Here is a 24,195-nt window from a genome sequence, read left to right on the forward strand (position 1 = left end):
CATATATTAATATATATGACGTCACAACCAGCTTTTATATGCTCTTAGTTTCCAGAATGTTTCTCTTTAAGGCAGGATGTTCTCTAAAGGCACTCTAAAGAAGTTCTCAGAACAATTTCCAAATGTTGCACTGATATTGTCCATCCTTTGTCATGTAACATTGTGGAGCCATTTTACAGAACAACGTTCTTAACAGCAATATCCTCGGAATATTGAAGGGAAAATGTTGCAATTTTGTTGATATATTAAATGGCAGAAACATTTTCTAAAAACACATTCTGTCCTCTTAGGCCTTGACAACATCTTGAAATTTTTTTTGAGAATCTTTTGTTTTCATGTAACACAATCGGATATCCTAAGCGTCCTCCAAACATTCTCTGAATGTTGAAATGTAAGAACTTCATATGAACATTATTTAAATGATAAATGTTCATAAAACATTCTTTGCAAACATTTTATCATAGGTTGACAGTGTTATGGGAACATTTCTTGCTTGCTGGGCCTGTGACTTACGGCTGATAAAAGAATAAGAAGTGTTATCCTAAAAAGGAAGTCCTTGATCTTTGACCTACAGTATATTAATACATTATATCAACATGTATTAATACATATATCCAACTTTTAAATGCCGCATAGCACAGCTGTTCGGATTTGGGTCACTGTCCCTTTAAATGGAGCCCACTCTCAGTACGCATGCGCATCCTGTGTTTGGTTTTCTCCAACCTGAGGAACTGTCTAGTGTCGCTGCGCTAGCAAATCCATCGCAGCCTGTTCCTGTCATGTTTTCAGAGCAACGGGTAGTATTTTTAACCCCGCAACTGGAGTGTAAGGACACAACACCACACGTTACCGACAGCGAAACCTACGCCTGAGGATGCTTACATCGACGTGGAGGTAGACCAGCGGGACCAACAACAGTTCAAAGTGTTTGCTCAATGCCCCCCTAGTCGGCAAGAATAGCCCTCCAGTTCCCACATCCCACCACATCCATGTTGACTGCGGCAGCCTTCTCTCGGAGTCCGCGGCTACAAACGCCACAACCCCTTTGTTCGTCCGTGGACAAGATCCGGCTGAAGTGTAGCGGCTTGTGGAACGACCGTCGTACGTTCAAGTGCACATCCCCGGTTCAGTTTGAAGGATTGTTTACCCATTAAAATGGCTGCTAAAATGGCATTTGGGAGAGAATGGTCTTGAATCAATGCAGGGACGGTACATTACCAAGCAGAGGCCAAACTGCAAATAAGCTAACAAATAAGCTAACAAATGATGTATTAGCTAATGTTAAACGAGTTAGCTGCTTCAGTAGATTTAGTCGATGTTTTTAGGTAGGTTCTGCCAACAAGAAGTAGGGGTGAAGGGAATTCCTCCCACTCCAAATCTATGCATGCGGTTAACCGAGCAGCTTTTATAAACACTTAGCTAACATTGCAGTTTCTTAGCCATTTCCCCCCTCTCCAAAGCTTTGTAAAGCAGGCTTAGCTGAACCTCAGTTTGAGTATGCACAACCTTCAGCGAATATGCAGGACTTCTTTGTTATAACGGAAACATCCTGAGTAGCCCAGGCTTTCACCCAAAGTAGACCTCAAGGCCCCGGTGTTTTACTCGGATTGGTCGACCTGGAGAGGAAGGAAAAAACATGGATCCTGGGGGGAAATGTAGAGCCAAACTCTTTCTTTTTGGGCCCAAATTCGCCACCCACAGCGACCTGCGGGGCATCAACAGATACTTGGTGGTGTATGTTTTGTTTTACTTTGTGCTCCTCACTCACGCCTCTCCGGCCAAACCGTGTGACAAGAACTGCCTCTCTGGAAAATGCATCAATGGATCCTGCGTCTGCGATCGAGGATGGGTTGGAGATCAGTGCCAACACTGCCAAGGGCGCTTCAAGTAAGTGGCCATGCGTTAAGTCTGCACTCTTTTATCTGTGGCCAACATCAGATTACTTGCAGTGTCACTGTTGCCGGGTTGTTATGAAATGATATGAGCCAGTCAAAGTAGGTTAGGATCCAGTTTGACCCAGTAGCTGCTGTTTGCCTCCCAGCAGCGGTGTCAGTGGCACTTTGGCCAGAAAACCTGTGTACAGCCAGTTTTTTTTTTTTAGGAAATTTGCTCTAGTAATAGGTTGCATTCTGATTCACTAAGCAGTATTTGTGAACAAGTTAGCAGACCTGTTGAGCTCTGTTCTCAGGATACAAGGCTTTTGGTCCTACTCAAAACTAATCATTTTTGGTATAATTGCTGCTTTCATAAGTAAGTAAAGTAGTAATAATTCCCTTGTCTTTAAAATGTCAGAAAATTGTGACAAACTTCTGCACTTTTTGCCAAAATTGAAGATGATGCTCAACAGTTCAGTATCACAAATGCCAAGCAAAAGCATGCAAGTGATGCAGTTAATACGCCACAAGAAGCTAGCATTGGGCAATTTTGCTTGAAAAATGAAATATAAAGCACTTTTTATCCCTCAGCCAGTTGTTATTAATTCATATGTGTTTACTGGAGATGTATGCGAGTGCTATCGCATGCCAGATGTTTATTTTCTTCATCTGGTTAGGTGTTTTATTTAGTGTGATGTTCTCTCCCACACAAGAAGAGAAAGTGAGAATTAAATGAATGGCTGCCATTGCTTTGCTCAGTCCAACCTGCACATGAAAGCAAAGACTGGACAACCAAGCCTCTCCTGTCATATTGACCTGTGGCCTCGCGTCTTCGCGTGGATAAACTCGTTAAAAACATCAGCTCTGTTTGCTTTTGTGAGAGGAAGGAGTCTGCGGTGACTTCAAGGAAGCATCTGCAATCAACTTGATTTTCAAATATCCCCTTCGCACTATGTGGTGATACAGCTCCAGTAAGAATATGTCTGTTGACAGCACGGCCAGATGACGGCAGACTAATAGGCGCAGTGAGTTAAAGATTGTGTGTAAAGTGCTGAAGGAAAAGACAGGGATGCAATGACTAAGAATAAACACTCAAACTATATGGCAATAGTGATGCTCATCCTGACAGGAGCGCATTAATGGCCTTTCAGTACACCTGAGGAGCACTCTGTGGTACAGAGGTGCCTCGATCACAGTAATTACCGTCGCTCCTGATGTGTCTGAGGTTTAGCGTGGCTTGTCATCAGGCATGTTGTCAGGGAATAACCTCTCATCACTAAGAAAGGAACTACTGATTGTGCTGAGAAATGAGACTTTACAACTCGCCGGAATAGAAACACGCACCTTGGTTCGCACAAGATCAATTGCATATTGCTGCCGTGCTCCAACAAGTGTGGGATTTCTATCATGAACATGTAAATCAGCATCACAGATGAATTTCTGGTCATGTTGTGTTATCGTAAAGGGAGAGGCGTGCAGAATCGTGATACATTCAGGGGTTAGAGTTTTGAAGGGGATAGCGTTTCTCTGGGAAATCCAAAGTGCAGCGTGAACAATTCATCGTTCATGGATGTCTGCACAGTCCTGACTCAGTGCCTCCTGCTTGCTGCTGGGTGTTTATATCTTAAGTGTTCACCTCAAGTCATAAGTAGTAGGTGTAACTAGACGTTTAATGAAGAATAGCTCACAATGCTGTGTTTTTAGCTGTATGTCAAGAGAAAATCTTACATGGATCCCGTTGCATCTTTACGAGATTACGATCCATCTTTACTGCATTATCCTGTCAACACATCTGAGCTGAACGTAATTTTCTGTCATGCTATGTATCTACAACAATTGCCAGAGACGCAAAGACAACACAATTCAGCTCATGCGTGTTTACTCAAAGCACCTACGAGAGCCTGCTGTGAATTTATGATGCCTCCAAAATCAGAAATAAAAGAGCCATTGCTGCTGTCTGCCTCTGTGGTCATGCAAGATAGCCTGCCACTGCTGACAGCTACTGCTAATTTTGTTGATTCATAACAAAGCACGATTTGTGCAACGACTAAAAATGCATCACTGTGTCTAATCTTTCTGGAGCTCAGGGGGAAATACTCGTCTAATATTCCTTGTGGTGAATTTCCATTCAGAAGTAATCAGTCATTGTGGTTTTCCTTGGTACAAATACGTTGTGTGGGGGTAGAAGAACCTTTTCAGAACACATCTGATTGAAGCTTTCAGTTGTTTGGGACTGACCTTGAGCTGACTGCTAGTTTTTTTTTTTTTTGCTTCTTATCTTGAATCTTTTAAATTCAATGCGCTGTGCGAAGCTACAGACACCTGAGTCACATTTATAGGAGTTTTTGAACCACGATAAGAGATCTGCTTATTAAAGTAAAACACCCCCACACAGTAGTTCCCCTGAACACTTTTCTAAATGCAGTTGAGGACACGGAAAATGTTTGTGTTGTTACAATTTGATGTCTGTTCCTAAAGACAGTGTTGCTGGTTCTGAACTACAAACTGTCCTTTCAGCCAAGAAAATCATCGAAATTGTTGGCCGTTTTTGATCACCAGATGAACAGTCTGACAACTAGTTGGGTGTCATATTTCTCCAGGGCTGTTTCGGGGACATAAAAAGAGGAGACTTACTGCCAGGCTGATTTTAACTTTCCGCAGATAAATTGGTCCTGACGTGTATGCCAACTCATAAATACCAAGAAACTGCTGTAGAGAAATGCCAAACTTGGTTTGAGGGTATTCAAAAAATGGTGTCCCCGTTACGTAGTCTGCTCAGCTGCAAAGAAATTTCCGTTGTAGTTTAGTCATGATTTGAAAAGAAAAAAAAAAAGAAAACTGACCTGCAATGAGGATTGTTTGAGAGTTATGTATTTACAGTATGCTGAAATAAATAATATTGCAGGCCTCCTTATCGTTAACAGATTTTGAATATCAGTGCAGCTTTGAAAACTCAGTTTCAGTTAAGTTGTAGCACTTTTCCCCCTCCTGCCTTTCTGAAATTAGCTTACTTTTAATGCTCTCTTCTTTCTGATTAGATATTATCTCTGAACAAAACGTATTTAGATAACAAGAGACAGTGCAATCATCTGCTTTTTATGCAGCATCTTCCTCCGTACTAAAGATCCATTTTCTGTGGAGAACCACAACAGAGCAGATGATTACTCCTACAAATGTTTTATTAAGGAATATTGACTTTAACCTTGTGTGGGCAGCGGTCTGACCAAATATGCTCTGTATTAGATAAAAACTGATGATTGTTGCCACTAATTGTTAATGTTACACACGGTGCTTGCATACCAGCCGTTTGAATGATCGTTTTGTTTGAATTTGCAGGTTGACAGAACCCTCAGGATACCTCACCGATGGTCCAATCAACTACAAGTACAAAACAAAGTGCACCTGGCTCATTGAGGGCTAGTAAGTACTTGTGTAAATTAGTACGTTCTACTGAAGCTTAGCACACACAGCCAAATTCAATTAAGGAGTGTAAACTGATGAATGCAATTAAATCAAGGTGATCAGCATCTCTGTTGAGGGAAGTTTACTTTTGGTGCTTACACAGTGTAAGGCAAAGCTGGGTCTTGCATTTTGAAAGTTCACTGTGTGTGTGTGTGTGTGTGTGTGTGTGTGTGTTGAGCTGTGTTTTACTGCAGCGTTTTAATCAGCATCATTATTCAGAGAAAGAGAGAGTGCCTTTACCTGTTGATGCTTTTAATTGTCATGGCAACCACAGCCACTGTGAAGACAGAGCTGCTGGGAAACTTTATTACCAGGATGGTAATAAATAGAGAGGCAGGCTGTTATTCTTAGACCCCGATACATTTTGGAAATGAATATTTCAGTGCACCAAGAGTGCAATTAGACTGAAGCAAAATCAATTTGTCAGGAGTGCTATCTGTTAAAACTGCAATTTCAATTTGGCCCGCTCGCCGGCATCATGCAGGGATCTAAAAAAATGTGAATAGGTTTTACACGCTGTTCGACTGTTTATCCATGAAACCTTCATCAGTTCTTTTGTTGCATCTTCTCCCTCCAGTCCAAATGCAGTTCTTCGGTTAAGATTCAACCACTTTGCCACAGAGTGCAGTTGGGACCACATGTACGTCTATGATGGAGACTCGATATATGCTCCTCTGGTTGCTGTTTTCAGGTGAGAAACCCCCAAATTAGGTTTTAATCCGAGCAAAATTGATGATGTCGTGGAATGACATACAACACTGATGCTTCACTGCAGATCATAAATGTGTACTTGTGAACTCACAGCTGTTTTATAGCTCATTTGAAACAACAGAGGCTTTCCAGCTGACCTATAAGGCTTATTTCAATATTAAGGTCAAGGTTAAGACCCTATGACATTACTACTAGTAAAATGGTGACAAATCTGTGGTCAGTATCCATTACTCCAAAAAATGTATGTAATAATTGAAATCAGTGGCTTTCAGAGCACAGAAGATATTTTTCTGAATCGAGACACTAGTGTGCATCGACACTTTAATGTGAATTTCTATGCATTTATTACAAAACTGCAAAAACATGTTGGTTTTCAGAGTGTTTTAAAATGAATTTTTATGCATTTTTATTGATTTGCCTTTTTAATATTCTTATCATTTACTGTAGTTTGTGTGTAGACGTTCTGATGTAGCAGAAAGTTCAGGGCATGTTATTGTATCTTGGGACTGCTGTGGGTCTCAGTAACATTATGCTAATGCTTTTTGTGCTTTTCTCTAAAGCGGTCTCATTGTGCCAGAGATACGAGGTAATGAGACGGTTCCTGAGGTCGAGACAACTTCAGGCTACGCACTACTACATTTTTTCAGCGATGCTGCCTATAACCTGACAGGATTTGAAATATTTTACTCGTAAGTGCTGTGATTTGTATTTTTTGTCCTGGTTGTCTCAGCAGGAACCCAGTTCCTCACTCTTAAAGTATGCGCATGTACTTGTTTGTGTTAAGAGTGAAAAGATTTGTCTACAGTAACTTATTATGAACTACATTAGCTATTCTCATGTTTATTTGCTTCTTGCAGCAGAAAGACTATTATAAATGCTTTCTGTCTACACCAACAATCGCTGTTAATGACCACTGACGTGCTCAATAGTTCTTCATGCATTACCCATCTTTTTATCCCAGTCACTGTTGCTTAAAGCTAAATAACACAAATCCTCCATCTGCATGCCCCAGTAGAGTATAATGTGTTGAAGTCCTAAATGGAAACATACTCCATTGCTGTCCAGGATCAACTCTTGTCCGAATAACTGCTCCGGCCATGGGAAGTGCACCCCTGGGAACTCGGCTGCCAGCAGAGTGTACTGTGAATGTGACAAGTACTGGAAAGGCGAGGCCTGTGACATCCCTTACTGCAGGAACAACTGCGGCAGCCCCGACCACGGCTACTGCGACCTCACCGGGGAGAAGCTGTGTGTCTGCAATGACAGCTGGCAAGGTAAGGGCGAGCTCTCTCCGGATCCTGCAGATGCTAAAATGCCTTTAGGTCATTTAAACTGCTAGAGTATCTTGATCCAACCCAAGGAGGAATACACTTCCAATTGGGGGATGTTTTTCAAGCAGTATGTGGTGACATTTACACAGAAATCCTTTTAATAAAAGCGTCTCTGGCACATGTGATCCTCAGAATAGTATCTCTCAGCTTACAGTTCATCACTTCTCCGCGTTTCCTCACATGGAAACCCAAATACATTTCCACAGCGTGCTCCTCAACCGCTCCTCCCGTGTCTGCGGTGGCGATTATGCAGTAAGATGTAATGAACAATGTGCTAGCAGACAAGCATGAGCAGCTGTGTTGTGTTATGTCGCACTGCAACGCTGATCGGTAACATGTCGATAAGCCCGGTGACAGTGCGTTATTATGCGCCTCCAGCTGGAGGGAACCGAATGCTTTTGCGTGATGAAACTTGACAGAATCATTAGCAGAGGCATGCGCTTTTCCAGCATGGCCTCCATTCACACAGTCTGACATGTTCACACCTCCCTGCCTGTCGTGTTCGCTTAAGGAGTGCCCATGCCCGTGTTTTGGTTTGATGGTTCGCGGGCTGCGTGTTTGCTCTTCAAAGTTTCAGCGAGCATTTATGAAAATATTCGTCAGATGCTGAGGGGGAAGAATTGCATCATAAAAGCATTGGATGAATATGCATCTTCGCCTTAAAATAAACAGAATTTTAACAACGTTTGTTTTGGAGATGTTAATACAAACATTGTTGTATTTTAAAACTTTAATCCTCTGCTCTAATCCCTTTCATTTCTTCTCTTGTGTGTCCCTGCAGGCCCAGACTGCTCTTTAACTGTACCTTCCACTGAGTCCTTCTGGGTGCTGCCCAGTGTCAAGCCCTTTGGCACTTCACTCGCCAGAGCCTCCCACAAGGCCGTGGTGCAGGAAAAGGTCATGTGGGTGGTGGGCGGATACACCTTCAACTACAGCTCTTTCCAGATGATTCTCAAGTAAGTGGCTTTTTCTCAAAGTACTAATTTTTTTTTTCCCCCTCTCACCTGACAGTTAAATGTGCCGTTTATATGTGTTGGAATGGAAAGCTGCAGTTGTTCATTTAGCCTCACAAAAAGGGTGTTCAATCGAGATCCACTTACAAATTCCAAGTCATACCCCCCCTCCCCCAACCAAACTCTTACCTTTGTAGCCATTTACATATGGATTGTGTTGATTTTACTTTGAATCAGTATGTATACATCTAAGCAAAAATGACTAAATGTTAAAAATGCTGGACACTTCTCTGCATACTGTCTGTCCTTTTAGAAAACTGCCAGTTCGTCCTTTTCGAAACTGCCAAGTGTGGGAGTTAAGGTTGCAGTGGTGGGCTTCTCGAATGTGGAGGTGCTGCATTCGCTAAGTTCAACTGAGAATTTAGTATTTTATATGCTTGGGTGGATCTGCAGATGAAATGCAGAACTGGTTTCAGTGCTGATTCATATCCGTTTTCGGGTTATTAACCGTTTTTATCTCTGTTGCTCGGACAAGCTCTGTGCATCTGCTCAGTGTTTGTTCTTCTCCAGGTGCTATGATTCCTGATGCTCTGAAAGCATCTTGTGTGGATTACTAACGTGTGATGATGTGACCAGGCGTTTTGTGTCATTGTGAACGACTGCAAACAGGACTTGATATTTATGTTGTCAGTGTGCAAACCCTGTAACGTAACAACAGCGCTTTATGTAGGTGTAGGACTAAAGTGATGCTTATCGCATGAATGAAACTACTACTTCTGTGTGCTTTTATTAAATGAGACAAACATCTATTTATGTACAGCCACAGAGGAACAAAGTCAGTCTGTGCAGTGTTTCTAGTATGAAGATAATAAATATGGTCTGTACGCTCTTTGGTGTTGTGAGTCGGGGCTGTAGTTAAAGGGTAATGTCCTGATGCTTTGCTCTGCAGCTACAACCTGGAGAGTGGCATTTGGAACACAGTTCCCATCAATAGTGGCCCTGTGCCAAGATACGGCCACTCCATTGCTGCTTACCAGGTAAACACACACACACAGATATGCCTCAACCCATCTTGGTACAGAAGGAATTTCAATAAACCGCAGCTGTTACTGGGGAAAAAGGGAGAATTGGATTGAGCGAAAAGCAATAGAATTTGGGCACAAAAAAGAGGAAACTGCCACTTTCGAAGGGGAAATTGCACATTTCCACTATTTCCACATGCCATCTATTACCTAATTGTAATATATTTGAGACACAGAGTCATGACCATACCTCCATAATTACTAGCAAAAGGGCAGTTTTTACTTTTATTGGATGTCTGACACATTGGCCTTTTTAAGATGAGCTGCTGTGCGGTTTGGGGCTCTGTAAACTGAACAGTAAGTAAATGAAGCACTGAGCACAGGCTCTTTTCAAAGGCACATTTTCTACTATTATGCTTCTCTGCACCGTGGCAGATTCTGCCGCTTTTCTTCCTGTGTGCATCAGCGTTTCTGCGTGCTTGTTTGAATATGAATGTGAAGCACTAAAGCAAATCATTTCTTTCCTGTTCAGGATGACATCTATATGTTTGGTGGGAAACTGGAGGCCGGCTGGGGGAATGTGACAGACGAGCTGTGGGTGTTCAATGTGCCCAGTCGGACGTGGCAGCGGAGAAACCCTGTGGTTGGCCCACCGGCCCAAGCCCAAATTTATGCTGTGGAGGGACACTCGGCACACTGCGTCCAGCTGGACAGTGGCGAAACGATCATGCTGGTCATCTTTGGCTACTCCCCCATCTACAGCTACATCAGCAACGTTCAGGAGTACAACCTGAGTGAGTCACAGATTTTAATGAAGACACTCTGACATTTTGTATGTCTCCTAGGAGCTATTTATAGCTTTCCCTTCTGTCATTTTGTTAGGAAATGTGTCTACTGGGAACTTGAGTTTGCTTAGTCACAGTTTGTTGACTTTTGTCTGTAACAAAAGTATGAATTAATCTAACACATGACAGTATGTATTCATTTATCTAATATCCGCTAAAATCGATCTTTGGATTGTGCTTTCATTTTACTCGGAACTCAGTTTCAAAGGCACAGCAGATAAAGTGAAGAGGGTTTTGGTTTCAAAAGGCAGTAGGTTCAAAACTAATGGTGAGTTTGGAGTTCTTGGGAATCCTTTTTTTCTGTTGAAAAGCTGCCAAAAGACAATTTATGAATCCAAGAGCACCATATTTTACAACACAATTTTTGGATAACAGAAGCTTGGAAGCATTGTGGCCTCTTTTTCTGTTGCCAGTGACATGTTTTGGGTTCTAAAACATTGAAAATCAAAACCTAGAAATCACATAAGTGCAGACAATACTACAGTGTCAACCGCCCCTGACAATCTGACTTTGAAATATTGAGATATTCATGGTTAAAAAGCAAAGCTGTCTCTAAATGATTAGAAAGAAATCGGTAGAGAAAAAATAGATTTTTCTTGGGTGTTAATGCTTTCCATGCTTTGCTGTTAGGGTCCAACGCCTGGCTGGTGCCTGAAACTAAAGGTGCCATTCCCCAAGGAGGTTACGGCCACACCAGCACGCATGACGGCGCCAGCGGCAGCGTCTACGTTCACGGTGGCTATAAAGCTCTGCCTGCCAACAAATACGGCCTTGTTGATGACCTCTACCGATATGACGTTAACACACGGACATGGTAAGTCAACACATTCATATGCCGCCTTCATTATTCATTATTATTCATTATGTCACTTCGTGTTACATGCTTTCTTGTTACCGCTGTCCTTGACACCTTTGTCATGCATATTTTCCAGGTTCATTCTGAGAGAAAGCGGCTTTCCACGGTACCTGCATTCAGCTGTGCTGCTCAGCGGCACTCTGCTCTTCTTTGGTGGCAACACGCATAATGACACATCACTCAGCAACGGGGCCAAGTGTTTCTCTGCCGACTTCCTCGCCTACGACATTGGTAGGATTCATGCTGCTGTGGAATCATTTTCACTTGTTAGTTTTAGTAATTAGTGAGTTAAACGCAATTTTTTTTAAAAATCAAAATGCTTTTAAGCTTGAGTCTGTGTTGAATTTTAAAAATGTCTCGGATCTTAAAGAGCACCTACTGAGATTTTGTGGGCTGTAGATTCAGTGAACAGAATCATGTGCGAAAACTGTAATAGCATACAATACTTGGTTTTTCATGAGTTTTGTGGTCTTGTGTATCATAGCATCTTTGAAATTATTTACTTTATTATCAACAGAATAAGGAAATCAACAGAAAGTACATTTAACCTTCTGAACCCCAAAACCCTCTGGCCAATTGAAAGGCATATAATTTTTCAACAAATTCAAACAGTTTATTGTGGTCAGAAATTTTAACAACACAAAGAATCACCACATTTGCAACGTTCAAGAGTCCTCAAGCAAATCATGTTTCACCTGCAGCTTCATTGAGATTTGGAATCTTTGAGATTTCATCAACATCATTTTATTCAAAATATTTTACTCAAAGATTAGTTCACTAGAATCAGATTCTGGAAAAATGGGATTTACAAATAGTAGTAATGCAGTACCTATACCTTTTCCATTATTCGTAACAGCTGTGGTGATTGAAGGTTTGTTCAATTATTGTGGAATGAATAATCACAGAAATTTTAACTTTCATTTAGTCTTTTTTTTTTTCAATAAATGTGTCCTACTGCACGGAATGCATTCTTTACTTTTGTCTACTTTAAACCATGGTTGTGTTGTTTCCATAGAGGAGCAGGACTTTAATTGCAGTGAACAATAAGCTCACAATGAGTAAAAAATCTAACCGGAGCACAGAAACGCAGGAAAAACTACTTGGGATTCAGAGGGTTATGCTAGTCTCCATAGTTAGCTGTGTCACATTAGAGGAGACAAACAAAGAAAATAGTCTTGCACTTATGGCCTTGTGTTTTCCTCAGCCTGTGATGAGTGGAAGCTCCTGCCAAAGCCCGACCTGCACCGCGATGCCAACCGTTTCGGTCACTCTGCTGTGGTTAGCAATGGGTGAGTCTCTCTACTGGAAATAGAGACGCTGGTGATGGTGAAATCAGCTGTTTGATCATTTGTTTGATCTAGTAATTACACTCTGCCCCGCTCGTGCTCAGAACCATTGTGTGACCACAAGCCATTTTTCTCCAGTAGTTTAGTTGGATATTTTAAACCGAAAAAAACAGCAATTGGCAGTGCTGGATCTGTAGTTTGGCAGAACTTTTAACAGTCATTCAATCAGAATTTAAAAAGATTCTTTCCTTGTGAAGACAGTATTTGACTATTTACAAATAACAGCAATGAATAAATTCTCATAACTATCTACTGCCTTGACAGAAAAAGCTTGTCTAATTTTAATACATTTATCTTGTGTATTATAACTGTTGCATTTCTCTCTCCATTTTAGCACAATGAAAACTTTCAAAGAATCCACAGTAGAACGGCCATGTTTGCTTTTGTTTTGTCTGTGATTGTTGACGCCCCTGTTTTCCTCCTCAGGTCCATGTATGTGTTTGGGGGCTTCTCCAGTGTGCTGCTCAACGATGTACTTGTTTACCGACCTCCCAGCTGCCAGGCCTTCTTGGCAGAGGAGGGCTGCGTAAAAGCTGGGCCAGGGGTCCGCTGCATCTGGAGCAGAGGCCGATGTCTCCCCTGGGAGCCCAGCATGGCTCACGGCAGCCTGACTCCTGCCTCATTTTGCCCCCCTAAAGCTGGTGAGGAAGACATCGAAATCTTTTTTTTTTTTTTTTTTTTGCGTGCTTGTCGGGGCTGTAATTTGTGGTTGATTCCCAAACTAGCTGTTGTAATGTAATGTGTTTTGACTGTATGCACACGTATCATTTTGCACCTTTGTTTCTGCCTCTTTCTAGTCACAGTAGACGAGTGGTGCTACAGGTTCTCGGACTGTGCCAGCTGTACAGCAAACACCAATGGATGCCAGTGGTGTGATGACAAGAAGTGCATCGCCGCCTCCAGCAACTGCACCTCTGTGAGTGTTCCAACAGGGGGCAGCAGAGCGCTTCAGCTCACACACAAAGACACTTTATCCTCAAGATTTTATGAGCAGAGAACACTGGAGTGATGATTTTGCTATAATGTATCATTATGTGGTTAGGAGTGCGTAGTTTCCTTGTGAAATGTTGCTTAAGGTAGCAAAATTCATTGCGTTTTAGCACAAACAGGGCTTTTTTTTTTTGTTTTTTTTATTACTGTCTGGATTTCAAATTAATTCCTATCCAAATAATTACTTCCCCTGCGGCTGTAGAATGTGAAGAACTTCACCGAGTGTCCGGTGCGGAATGAGCAGGTGTGCAGCAAGCTTGCCAACTGCAAGAGCTGCTCGCTGAATCTCAACTGTCAGTGGGACCAGAATCACTCGCAGTGCCACGCTTTGCCCGGTAAGCAAGTCATTGGAGCAGCAAGCGCATTTCCGTGCACATGAACACACCATCTTGTTGAAGGCTTTGGAGTTTTGGTCCCCACACGTGCGTGACAACACTGTCAGGTTTTCAGTCAAGAATGTGGAGGTGGTGGGAATGCAAAGATAAAAGTGGAACCATCGGTGAGATACTTCTGGTTGTTTTATCCTTGATTTCATGATAGACGCTGATAAGTGTTAGCCCAAAACAGTCACATGGGTTGTTGTGCTCTCTGTAATGATTAGCTCTACCTGAAAGGCGTATTTAAACCTATATTCAGTCATTTTTACTGCCAGCGTTTGGCTTATTTGATCAGTTTTAATGTCTGTACGTGATTAAAACCTTCCAGTCATTCGAGCAGATGCTAATGATGACTTGCTTCTTTATTTCTTCTGCTCCTCTTCGTATGGCTTAAACACTGCATCTGGTGTTTGCAGAGATGCATTTTCAAGATGTCACCCTGATGTTGTTTATCAGCGCTGACAGTGTATTTAGTTTACCTCTCACCGGCTACCCCCTCTCTCCCACCCGCCCTGCTGTTGATGTTGACGCTGGCTGAATCTGAAGAAATAGTGCTGTCACTTTATCCATAATTTTCAGTTCATGAAGCCTTGTCGCCTGAGGGGAGTGCAGTGGGAGCTGCAAATAATATCGGTGTGTGTGTGTGTGGTGGTGGTGGTGGTGGGGATTTCTGATGCCTGAAAGGGAGTTGCTGATCGTACACACACTATGTAAAATCAGTGACATCCACGCACACACTAAGCCCTAAATCTTTAGTCCCCTGTGGTTTGTTTTGCTCGCTGTGTTCAATGTTTGCTGCCTGATTTTACTGAACCATAGCACTCCCTGTTGAGCAGTATTTAACCAACGCTCTTAGTTAATGAGTCAGTGTTTTTCTTACAAATGAAAGAAAATACGAGTGATTTTAGGTAGGCGAGGCTGTAAAGGTTAAAGGAGAGGCAGCTTTTCAGTCGCGTCTTCCATGCTTTTGCTCAGTGTCAGCATCTTCTCTTTCTGTCTTCTAGCCCAGCAGTGCAATGAGGGTTGGAGCCAGGTGGGCGAGGCCTGCCTGAGGATCAACTCCAGCCGCGAGAGCTACGACAATGCCCAACACTACTGCAAGAACCTTAATGGCAACATTGCATCACTCACCACCTCCAAACAGGTGGACTTTGTGCTCGAGGAGCTCAAAAAACTCCAACAAGAAGACAAGGTAAAGGTAAATAAATAAGTAAATAGATGGAACCAATGTGCTGGTTTTACTAAATGTTCAAAAGGAGGTGCAGAGTGATGTCGTTTTGATGCTTTGTTGTGAGTCATGTCTGTACTGCAGACATGACTCACAACATAGTATATTCAATTCATTCGGAAATCTTTTCTTGTATTGGACATGGAGCGTTCAGCTCGGTGTTCAGCCGACGGACTTGAACAGGGAATCGTAATCTGCCAGTGCGGCCTGTCGGTAACGCTGAGCACTTCTGAATTCTAACACGATTTTCTCTTGATCAGTTTTGTGCTTCTGTACTAGTGTTCTGTGTGATTGCAGCCATCCTTTTAGCTAGCGTAATTTGTGCCTTTCAACCATTTCTCAATAAATTGTTTTCCCCAAGGCTGTGCCTCAAACTGTACAGTTTGTACATAGTTTTGCATCTGAGATGGTGCACCTGATGAATTAGACGGTGATAATTGCCTCTCACTTTGCTTTGCTGCATATAGCAAACCAGGGCCACATGATTCACTGTCTGTCGGAACAAGCATTAGCACTTATAGTATCTAAGACCTTGACTGCTGAGGCTGCTTTCTTTTTACTTTCATCAGAGTATTGGCTTTTATTCAGGGCTTATTCTATAATTTCTAATCATAAATACATCAACACATGCACACTGGACATGCACATGTCAGTTTGTGGCATTGGACCAGTTTCAAGTTTCGATTTTCATGTCGACCAGGCTTCAGTTACTTTTGAGTCATACTGTGACAGGCTGAAATTGGAGATGTCCGGTCTGCTCAGCAGTGCAACTGAGAACAATTTGTAAAATGTAAATCATAAATAATGATTTGTTCACAGAAAAAAAAACCTAACAGTAGTAACAGCATCGTAATTCAAGCCTCTTCATCTTTAATGGAAATGCCGAAATGCGCTTTTGGGCAAACACTCACCTTCTCATCTCTCACAGGTACACATCCTTCTTGCTGTGACAGAAAATTGTGGCGTGTGCTGGTGATTTAAGTTTGGTCATGCCTGCTGTATTCATGAGAATATCATTTGCTGTCAGTCTGCCAGGCTGAAACCCGGCTGTTTGTTCCAAACAAAACCTTGACATGCCATTCCACATCATTTTACCATCACATTAAAAGTCCAATCCTGAAGGCAAATAAGTAATCATATCTGTGAAATTATTTTCAGCAGACTTTTAATGGCATCTTTGCTTCCCAGGTGTAAATGCTGCAGCCGTTCTCCTTTTTGTTTTAAATAGCATGATGGCACAGCAAGGAAGCCACATTTATTAAACTGCATCTTGCATTTGAAGACCTTGTTGCTTTTCAGGCATTGCGTTGAGTCTTTTGCTGTGTTCCCACAGCGGCTATCTCCCTGGGTGGGCCTGAGGAAGATCAATGTGTCATACTGGGGTTGGGAGGACATGTCTCCGTTCACCAACAGCAGTCTGCGCTGGCTGCCCGGCGAACCCAGCGACTCTGGGTTCTGTGCGTACCTGGAGGAGCCTCAGGTGTCGGGCCTGAGAGCCAATCCATGCACTGCTACTGCCCACGGCCTCATCTGTGAAAAAGCTACTGGTAAGAGACACATGGAAGCATATACTGCCTTAATATGTAGTGTCGTTTAAATGATTTTTCTTAATGTTCTCCTGCTGTGCCATTTCTTTATCCAGGAAACCCCAATCAGAGTAACCGTCCATCTTGTAAGAAGCCGTGCTCGCTGCACGCCAACTGTGCCAACTGTACCAGCCAGGCCATGGAGTGTATGTGGTGTGGCAGTGCGCAGCGCTGTGTCGACTCTACTGCCTATGTCATCTCTTTTCCCTACGGCCAGTGTCTGGAGTGGCAGACTGCAGAATGCGTGGGTAAGTGTCTTTTACTGAACTTAATCTAGATGAGTCCTCTTGGAAGTCTATAGTCTGGCATTAGGGTGGCGAACAATAAGCTTTCCCGGATTGGCTTCTGTACGCAGTCAATATTCATCATGGAGAGAAAAGAGGTTAAGGCAGGGAAACGGCTTAAAGTGGAAGGTGTTTGTGTCAGTGGGAAAATCGTATTAGTTTTCTGTGATTGGCTTTGGAAGCTGTTTTTGCTTTGTAATGGCCAATTACTTTTGCATACGATCTAGGTCCAAGTGGTAGATTTCCCTGTTGACCGAGCTATAGACAGACTCCTTACCATTAGCTGGCTTTAAGTAGTTTAAAGGCAGTCTCGCACCAAGGAACAAAGACTGTAGATAAATCTCTGGGAATGAGCAGCAGGCATTTTGGAAATGCTCACACATGAAGTAATGTAAAAGGGAGCTTTTTTGTTGTTGTTGTTTTTGTAATATGAAAGTCACTGGTAAACTGTCCGTGCTCATATGGTTACACAGATATTAATTTACCATAAGTGATCATCAGGAATAAAGTTGTGTTTCACTGTACTCTGAAATTCTTCGTAACATAAAATTTATAACCTTATTTACTGATAAATAAGAAAGACAGATGCTTCTATAAAATGTTAGAAATGCTTACCCATTTATTGAAATATTTGGTGATATACTACAGTGAAAAAACTGCTTGCTGCAATAAATGTGTGACCAAGAAATATGCAGCATTCTGCATGTGTGTCATTTGCATGTGCTTTGGAGCAGGGCTTCCCAAACCTTTTAGCTTTGGACCCCGAAAAGAAGGGCTCCATAGACCCCTACTATCTCTGGAGGTGGTTGAAGGAAACATTGTGTGTCGCTATGGTCATAACAACGATGCAAAAAAGCACATCAACCTGACAACTATAGCCGTATTTCATAGTATTTCAATATAGGCTATTAGCAAAATACATTAGTCAGAGTAATTCCTGTGTAAAAATTGTCATACTTACATACAGCATGCAGGAGCAGCAGAGTCAGTCTGTCTTTGTCTTTTGTAACAAGTACACAGCATACAGCAGAAGTGAGTACCCCCATGTGCAATATCAGTTAAATGTCAGATGATTCAGAATGGTATCATCTCTCAATATCTGCATTTTTTTGTAAGTCAAAAAGTACAGTATTTGCTCTTACGAGCAATCAAAAAACAAATACTTAAGAAAGACTGTGTGGAAAATTCAGACCCCAAAGTAAAGAGTGAATGCAACAAAAGTGAATACAGCTGTGATTACCGACACGCAAGTTAGAAAACCTGTGGCAACTGAAACAAAACTGAGCAAACCAGTGATTTCTAATTAGTCTACTTGTATAAACGTGGTTGTAAAAATGGCCTGTGAACACTAGAACTTTCTCAGTTTTGAACCTGTGGTCTCTGTCTATTTGCATGAATGCATTTTGGTTCCACATACAAAAAGAATTACAAAAGGAACTGAAAAATCTGATTGTGAGATGTCACAAACGATTAAAGGGTAAAGGAAGATCAGTGACCAGCTAAAAATCTGAGTTGTAGAGATACAGGATTAATCTTTGTGAACAATGTGAAAAGATGCCTGATAAATGGTGGGAACACATTCTTTGGTCTAATGATTGTCCAGATAATTTTGTTCAGCTCAGATGTGGTGCACTTTAAATTTTGAGTGAACCTGGCCAGAACTACCACAGTCAATACATCAGCCAGATAGTAAAGCAAAAAAATGAATTTCTACTCTGCTATTTGTGGTTTCTTATCTTTGCTTTTCACCAGCTAAGCAGTAGAAAAGCATACAAGTAAAATCATTTGTCATGGTACTTTTTTTGTTAGAAATGCTCACAGCTCATAAAAATATTTAACACAGCTTGCCTTTACTTTGTTTTTAAGGGATCGCAAACCAAAAAGGTTTAGAGAGCTCAACTCCCATTATAATATGATCCCAAAGTTTGGCTCTTTCTCATAAAATTTGTAGTCATTTCACCCTCCACAGCTTGTTGTTGCATATAATACAACTCTTTGGGGGAAAACAAATGAATATGAATACCTTTCATTGAGCATTTTGTTCTGCATACGACACAAATTGCAGGCTGTTTTCTTCACTCTTTGACTAAGAACTCGCAGGACAAACAAGAAAAGCACTCAGAGAGCACATTACTCCACCAGGGCTGCTCAGTCATTGTATCATTTCTGACGGCTGAAATCTTGAAAGAATTCGTGGCAGAAATCACGGCGTGATGGAATGTAGCCATTGAGTGTAGATGTACCCACAAACAAAATGACCTTGAATGTGAAAGTTATGTACAGATACTGAATCGCGTGACCTAAATATGTATTGATGGGACTTGGAAACACCTCCGCAATTTAGTCAACTGTTCCTTGTATCATTTCCGATGGATAAATTTCGAGAAGTCCGCAACGGTTGATTTTTGGCTGACATGGTGTTCACTTATTACCTCCGCCAAGGAGGTCATGCAATCGGGTCCGTTTATTTATTTGTCTGTCTGTGTGCGTGTCTGTGGACAGGATTTCTCGGAAACTACTTGTCGGATCTTCATGAAATTTTCACCAGAGGTGGATCTTGGCCCAGGGAAGATTCCATTCAAATTGTGTGTTGATCCGGTTTTGAATCTGGATTCTGAATCCGGATTTAGATTTTCCCTTGTTGCAAAAACAGATCTTGCTTTACCATCCACATCTTCCCTTGACGGAGGTCAGAAATCTCGGATTGCTCTTGTTGTCATAGTTACAGTGATGCCGTACCACTATCTCGCAATGATACAGAAATCTTTAACAAATCCGTGAATCCAAACTATAAGCCACATCACTGCCAACATCTAATCCGTTGATCCTTTTGTCATTTTTGACCGTCCCTGAAAATTTAATCCAAATCCGTTTGTCCATTTTTTAATAATATTGCTAACAGACAGACATACAGACAAGCATACGCCGATCATCACATAACTCCCCCTTTCCTTGGCGGAGTAACTATGAAGAAGAAAGCAGCAAAAATGCAGGCATTACCCATCTGTCGTGATAGGATAGATAAACATGCTTCCATTGCTATTCTCCTGACGATCCCGTCCACAGCCTTAAGCCGATCGGAGAGCTTCTTCACCTGAAGGTCGGTGCCGTTGTTCAGGTTGATGCTGTTGTGCAGCCTGATGTATGAATTATAGCCACAGTTGTGTCAGATTGTAAAAACATCTCTGATCAGTTTAGCGAGTAACAAATTTAGAGAGCCCAAGAGTGCTGTCTCAAATTCATTTGTGTCTGCGGGTGTCGGGTAACACAGTGATGCTTCTCTTCGCTGTGGATATTTGTCTTGAGGAATTAGTCCCTGTTGGCATGAAGGACAGAGAAGGTTGTCCTATAAATTCTCTTTGTAGTTTCTTCCCTTTCTGTTTGCTTTGTCAGACTTTGCCTCTTCAAATTCAACTTTCAATGCCCTGTTTAATTCTCAAATTTTCTCACCTGCGTTAAATCTTCTTGTCCTTATTTTTAGAGCATATAGATTCGTAAAAAAAATGCATTTAAATCCACAATACTGTGAAAATATATAGTAGTGTCTTTGCTTGCTGGAGTGCTGTGAAAGATCTGTGTTGTTTGTGCTGCTTTCAGTAGAGAAGAGGCCAATTTTGCAATTTGAGCTTGAGCATGTGCTAATAGTTGTTAATAGTTCCTTGCTTTGCAGCTGGGGACTTCGAATTGAGTATCCTAAATATCTCTTCAACTGTCTGTGTAGCCATATCCTCCCAGATCAAACAGCCAAACCAGACACATGGTCATCTGTGCCATGAACACAGTGTCTGCCTGTTTCATCATGGTGGGGTCAGGACAACAAACCCCCTCAAGCTGTGTTCGGTTCAGACAGAATTTTAAACACGCAAGGTCGAGCTGACTTTCCTTTTTACCCCGCAGCATTTTCCTCGGTCTTTGATTCGGTCTTTAATAATAGGTGTGCTCCCTACACCCACTCCACATTTTTTCAGGTGGTTTACAGTAGGCGAGATGGGCTTTAACTATTCGACAATTAAAATTTGATTTACAACTATTCTAAAAACTTACTATTCATTTCAGTCATTTCTCAGGCTCAGAGATTTCACGTGAGGATTAATTTCTTATCGAATCGATGCCACAGCGAATGAGCGCCATACTCAAAGCTAAAGGCAGTCCAGCAAAATATTAGTGTCCGACTTTTTTTGGGCCGGGCAGTGTGTCTTCTTCATTGACGTGGAAGAGCTGTAAAGAGAGAACACAGTTTTATGACTTACCTTGTGTTGTACAGGAGCAATTAGTGTTAAGTGATGCTGTTACAAACTGGAAGACCTGTGGTGGAGAAAAAAAAAACAGCGATTAAAGAAGGGTATTGTTAAGACACGGAGCTATCTGGTTCTTTTCACACGACTCCTCTCAGATATGCAAAACCAGATATTGAAGTGGTTAGGTTGTCATTTTGATCAGTAAATCTTTGTAGTCTCCAGGAAATCCAGAAAGAACAATTTGAAGGCTGCGAAACAAGCCAGCAGACAGATTTAAATAAATGCAGCCACAGGAGACTTTGAACAGCGAAGTTGGAACGCTCAGTAAACTGATCCTGTAAAATTTGATCTCCTCGACTTCGACCTCGAAAGTCGCATTTTGATGTAATTTGTGATTGAATATACTTAAAATTAAACTCATTTCCATTTTTAAAACTTGCTGGAAAGCTCGCATAAATGAATTCAATGTTGTTGAGAGAACCTGGGCAAGGAACAGAGGTTATATTTGCTCAACTGATAAAAACTGGCAACTCTGGATGACGCAAGACTTGTTTTTCCTGTACAGACGCTCATCCAATTTATGTAACACCTCTGGGCATCAGATTTAGTCGTTCGTGTTCACTCATATTGATTCGTCTGTCAAAATCCAAGCGAAAGACGTGCATTTTGTTTTTGTGGCGGATTTTGAATCCCGACCTGCTTTTGTGTTGCGGCAAGACAAAAGTCCTCCTCCAGCTGCTTGTTTTCTCAGAAGGGCATGTTCCTTAGAAATGCGCCACTTACGTCCTGTCGTCAAAACAAACTTAAATGGCCTTACTCTGTAGTGATTGCTCTGGTGTTGTCATGGTTTCACATCCATTAGCAGAATAGCTGGAGATTTGTTTGACATAAACTGAGGTAAAAGCACTCGATGTTTGTCTCCTTAAAATAGTAGTGGCATTTTCTTCACTAAAGTGTCTGTCTGGCAGACAAGTGGTGGCGCTGAAACTTGTCGGGCAATTTAGTGGCCTGAAAGTTCGTCCCTCAACTGACAATTCGCTCCCGTGGGTTTCTGAGTTTAGGACGAGGTGTCACTTCGCAAAATACATTCAGGCCCTTTGTTGAACTCGGATCGCAAACTTTTCGCTCGTCCCGCTTTTCTGACACGTTTGCCTTCTCATTCCCTGGCCTGCACCCGTCCCCATCTCCGTCAGCTGTTTAATGCTCGACACTTGTTCCTTATCCTCTTATCTGCTTTCAGATCTGCCGGCCTGACGCCTCACCAGATAACCAGCTTGTGTTTTAGTGTAGAACACATTAATGCTCCGTAATCTGCAGCTCCTGTAAAATCCAAAGAAATGAATTAAGTTGTTTGTTTAAAAGGATAAAGGAGAAAATCCTGACGGCAGCTTCCTTCAGGATTTTGTCTGCCTTTGCTGCTGTTGCTGTGGAATTCTGATTTCCTTCTGCTGGGGTCAAGGTGACAGCTCTGGTAAATAAGTTGAAAAGAAATGGACAAGTGATAGCTGATGAAAGAATACAAACAAAGTAGGAAACTCGGGAGTTTGACTCTTTTTCGAAGGGAAGCAAAGAGGGTAGTGGCACTGGGTTAATACACCAAACTTTCCAGCATTACAAAAAAGAAAATTTCTCACACTTTTTCCCCTCTTCTCCAGCCCAGAACTGTTCGGGCCTGCGGACATGTTCCCAGTGCTTGGAGCAACCTGAGTGCGGCTGGTGTGGAGATCCCAGCAGCACAGGGAAGGGCCTGTGCATGGAGGGTTCATATCGGGGGCCGATGAAGAGACTGGCGAAGCAGGGCCAGCAGGGCCAGTCCCACGATATGAGCTTGGAGCCCGGCAGCTGCCCCAAAGACAAAGGCTACGAGTGGGCATTCATTCACTGCCCTGGTGAGTAATCGGCTTCCTGTCCGTCTTACTGAAGTTACAGCTCACGTGTCGTGTCAGAGGTTGTTATTACCTATTGACTGTCAACGCCTTAAGTTTGAAAAGATGTTCTTATCGCGGATTCCTGTTACAGCTTCTCTATGCAACTAATCCCTCCCTACTGACTCCATGCAACCTTACGCTAGTATGCCATTTAGTTTTTCATCAAGCCCCAGTCCATATAACCACATTATGTAAAATGATAATATACCCACTGCTTGTAGTAATTGGAGAACCTTAGGAGTACTCAGTGGCTCATTGGAGCTGATTATGTGTAAAAAAAAAAACGTGTCAGTCTAATTTATGTGTGATTCTTCTATTTTTTTTTTAATTCTACAAGTCATTTTAAGAATTTTGGTAATATTTTGTCTAATTATTAGATCGGAAGTCATCATTTAAAACTCTGTTATATACAGTTACTTTTACAAATGGACATTTTCTGGCCTTGAATCTGTGATGTCATATTAATGAAGAGCTTCACATAAAAGCAAAAGTCAGTGGCCACGATGAGAGTGATTAACTACCCTCAACGGCACACTCCAATTCACTTACTTTAGCCGCAAAATCAATACAAATAATGTTAATTCGCATATTTGTGTTTCCAGTTGGAGGTTTATTGCAGGTTAATTAAAAGGCACAGGCGGTAAATAATATTTTAAAAAGCAGATGTGATTAAATAATAATTAAAATGACCTGGCAGACACAAGAAACAACTGTAGGTGTAAAAATCGCTCACGTGTGCCTGTGTGACTCGCAAGCAAATGGAGATTTGTGAATGCGAGAGTGTTAGCATAGAATCACCCACCTTGTCTCTAAATATTAAGCCCCGACTTACTCGGTGTACCACGATCTGAAATTTCTGCGACAGAAGATTAGAGCAGTGAAAGTTGCATTAAGCCATCAACCCTTCGGTTCCTTTTCGCAGCGTGCCAGTGCAACGGCCACAGCACGTGTGTGAACGGCAGTGTGTGCGAGCAGTGCCGTAACCTCACCACTGGTGCTCACTGTGAGACCTGCATGCCCGGTTACCATGGAGACCCGACCAACGGTGGCAAATGCCAGGGTGAGTGCCGCATCGCTACAGACATTAGTTATTCTGCACGCATAGCACCTAATGGGGTTTACTTGTTATTGTTTTGGCGAAGCAGTCAACTGATGTAGTTTCAC

At 42.0% G+C, this 24,195-nt stretch overlaps 1 protein-coding gene across 2 annotated transcripts in view; it reads left to right on the top strand.

The window, feature by feature from the left end:
• Positions 1-696: 696 nt before the first annotated feature.
• atrnl1b (attractin-like 1b) overlaps positions 697-24,195 on the top strand; it is a 75,802-nt gene continuing 52,303 nt past the window's right edge. The window contains exons 1-19 of one of the 2 annotated variants that reach the window (XM_022196031.2): positions 697-1,887; positions 5,211-5,294; positions 5,914-6,027; positions 6,608-6,736; positions 7,113-7,321; positions 8,160-8,334; positions 9,281-9,368; positions 9,886-10,147; positions 10,829-11,012; positions 11,131-11,285; positions 12,259-12,343; positions 12,827-13,041; positions 13,198-13,316; positions 13,593-13,725; positions 14,772-14,965; positions 16,329-16,542; positions 16,638-16,829; positions 22,759-22,992; positions 23,954-24,091. In XM_022196031.2, coding sequence (XP_022051723.1) covers positions 1,637-1,887; positions 5,211-5,294; positions 5,914-6,027; positions 6,608-6,736; positions 7,113-7,321; positions 8,160-8,334; positions 9,281-9,368; positions 9,886-10,147; positions 10,829-11,012; positions 11,131-11,285; positions 12,259-12,343; positions 12,827-13,041; positions 13,198-13,316; positions 13,593-13,725; positions 14,772-14,965; positions 16,329-16,542; positions 16,638-16,829; positions 22,759-22,992; positions 23,954-24,091 — 3,175 coding nt within the window. In that variant the 5' untranslated portion in view covers positions 697-1,636. The remainder of the gene's footprint in view (positions 1,888-5,210; positions 5,295-5,913; positions 6,028-6,607; positions 6,737-7,112; positions 7,322-8,159; positions 8,335-9,280; positions 9,369-9,885; positions 10,148-10,828; positions 11,013-11,130; positions 11,286-12,258; positions 12,344-12,826; positions 13,042-13,197; positions 13,317-13,592; positions 13,726-14,771; positions 14,966-16,328; positions 16,543-16,637; positions 16,830-22,758; positions 22,993-23,953; positions 24,092-24,195) is intronic. The other variant, XM_022196032.2, reaches the window with a different exon arrangement.

Source organism: Acanthochromis polyacanthus, chromosome 19, assembly GCF_021347895.1.
Source record: "Acanthochromis polyacanthus isolate Apoly-LR-REF ecotype Palm Island chromosome 19, KAUST_Apoly_ChrSc, whole genome shotgun sequence".
In the NCBI taxonomy this organism is placed as follows: Eukaryota; Metazoa; Chordata; class Actinopteri; family Pomacentridae; genus Acanthochromis; species Acanthochromis polyacanthus.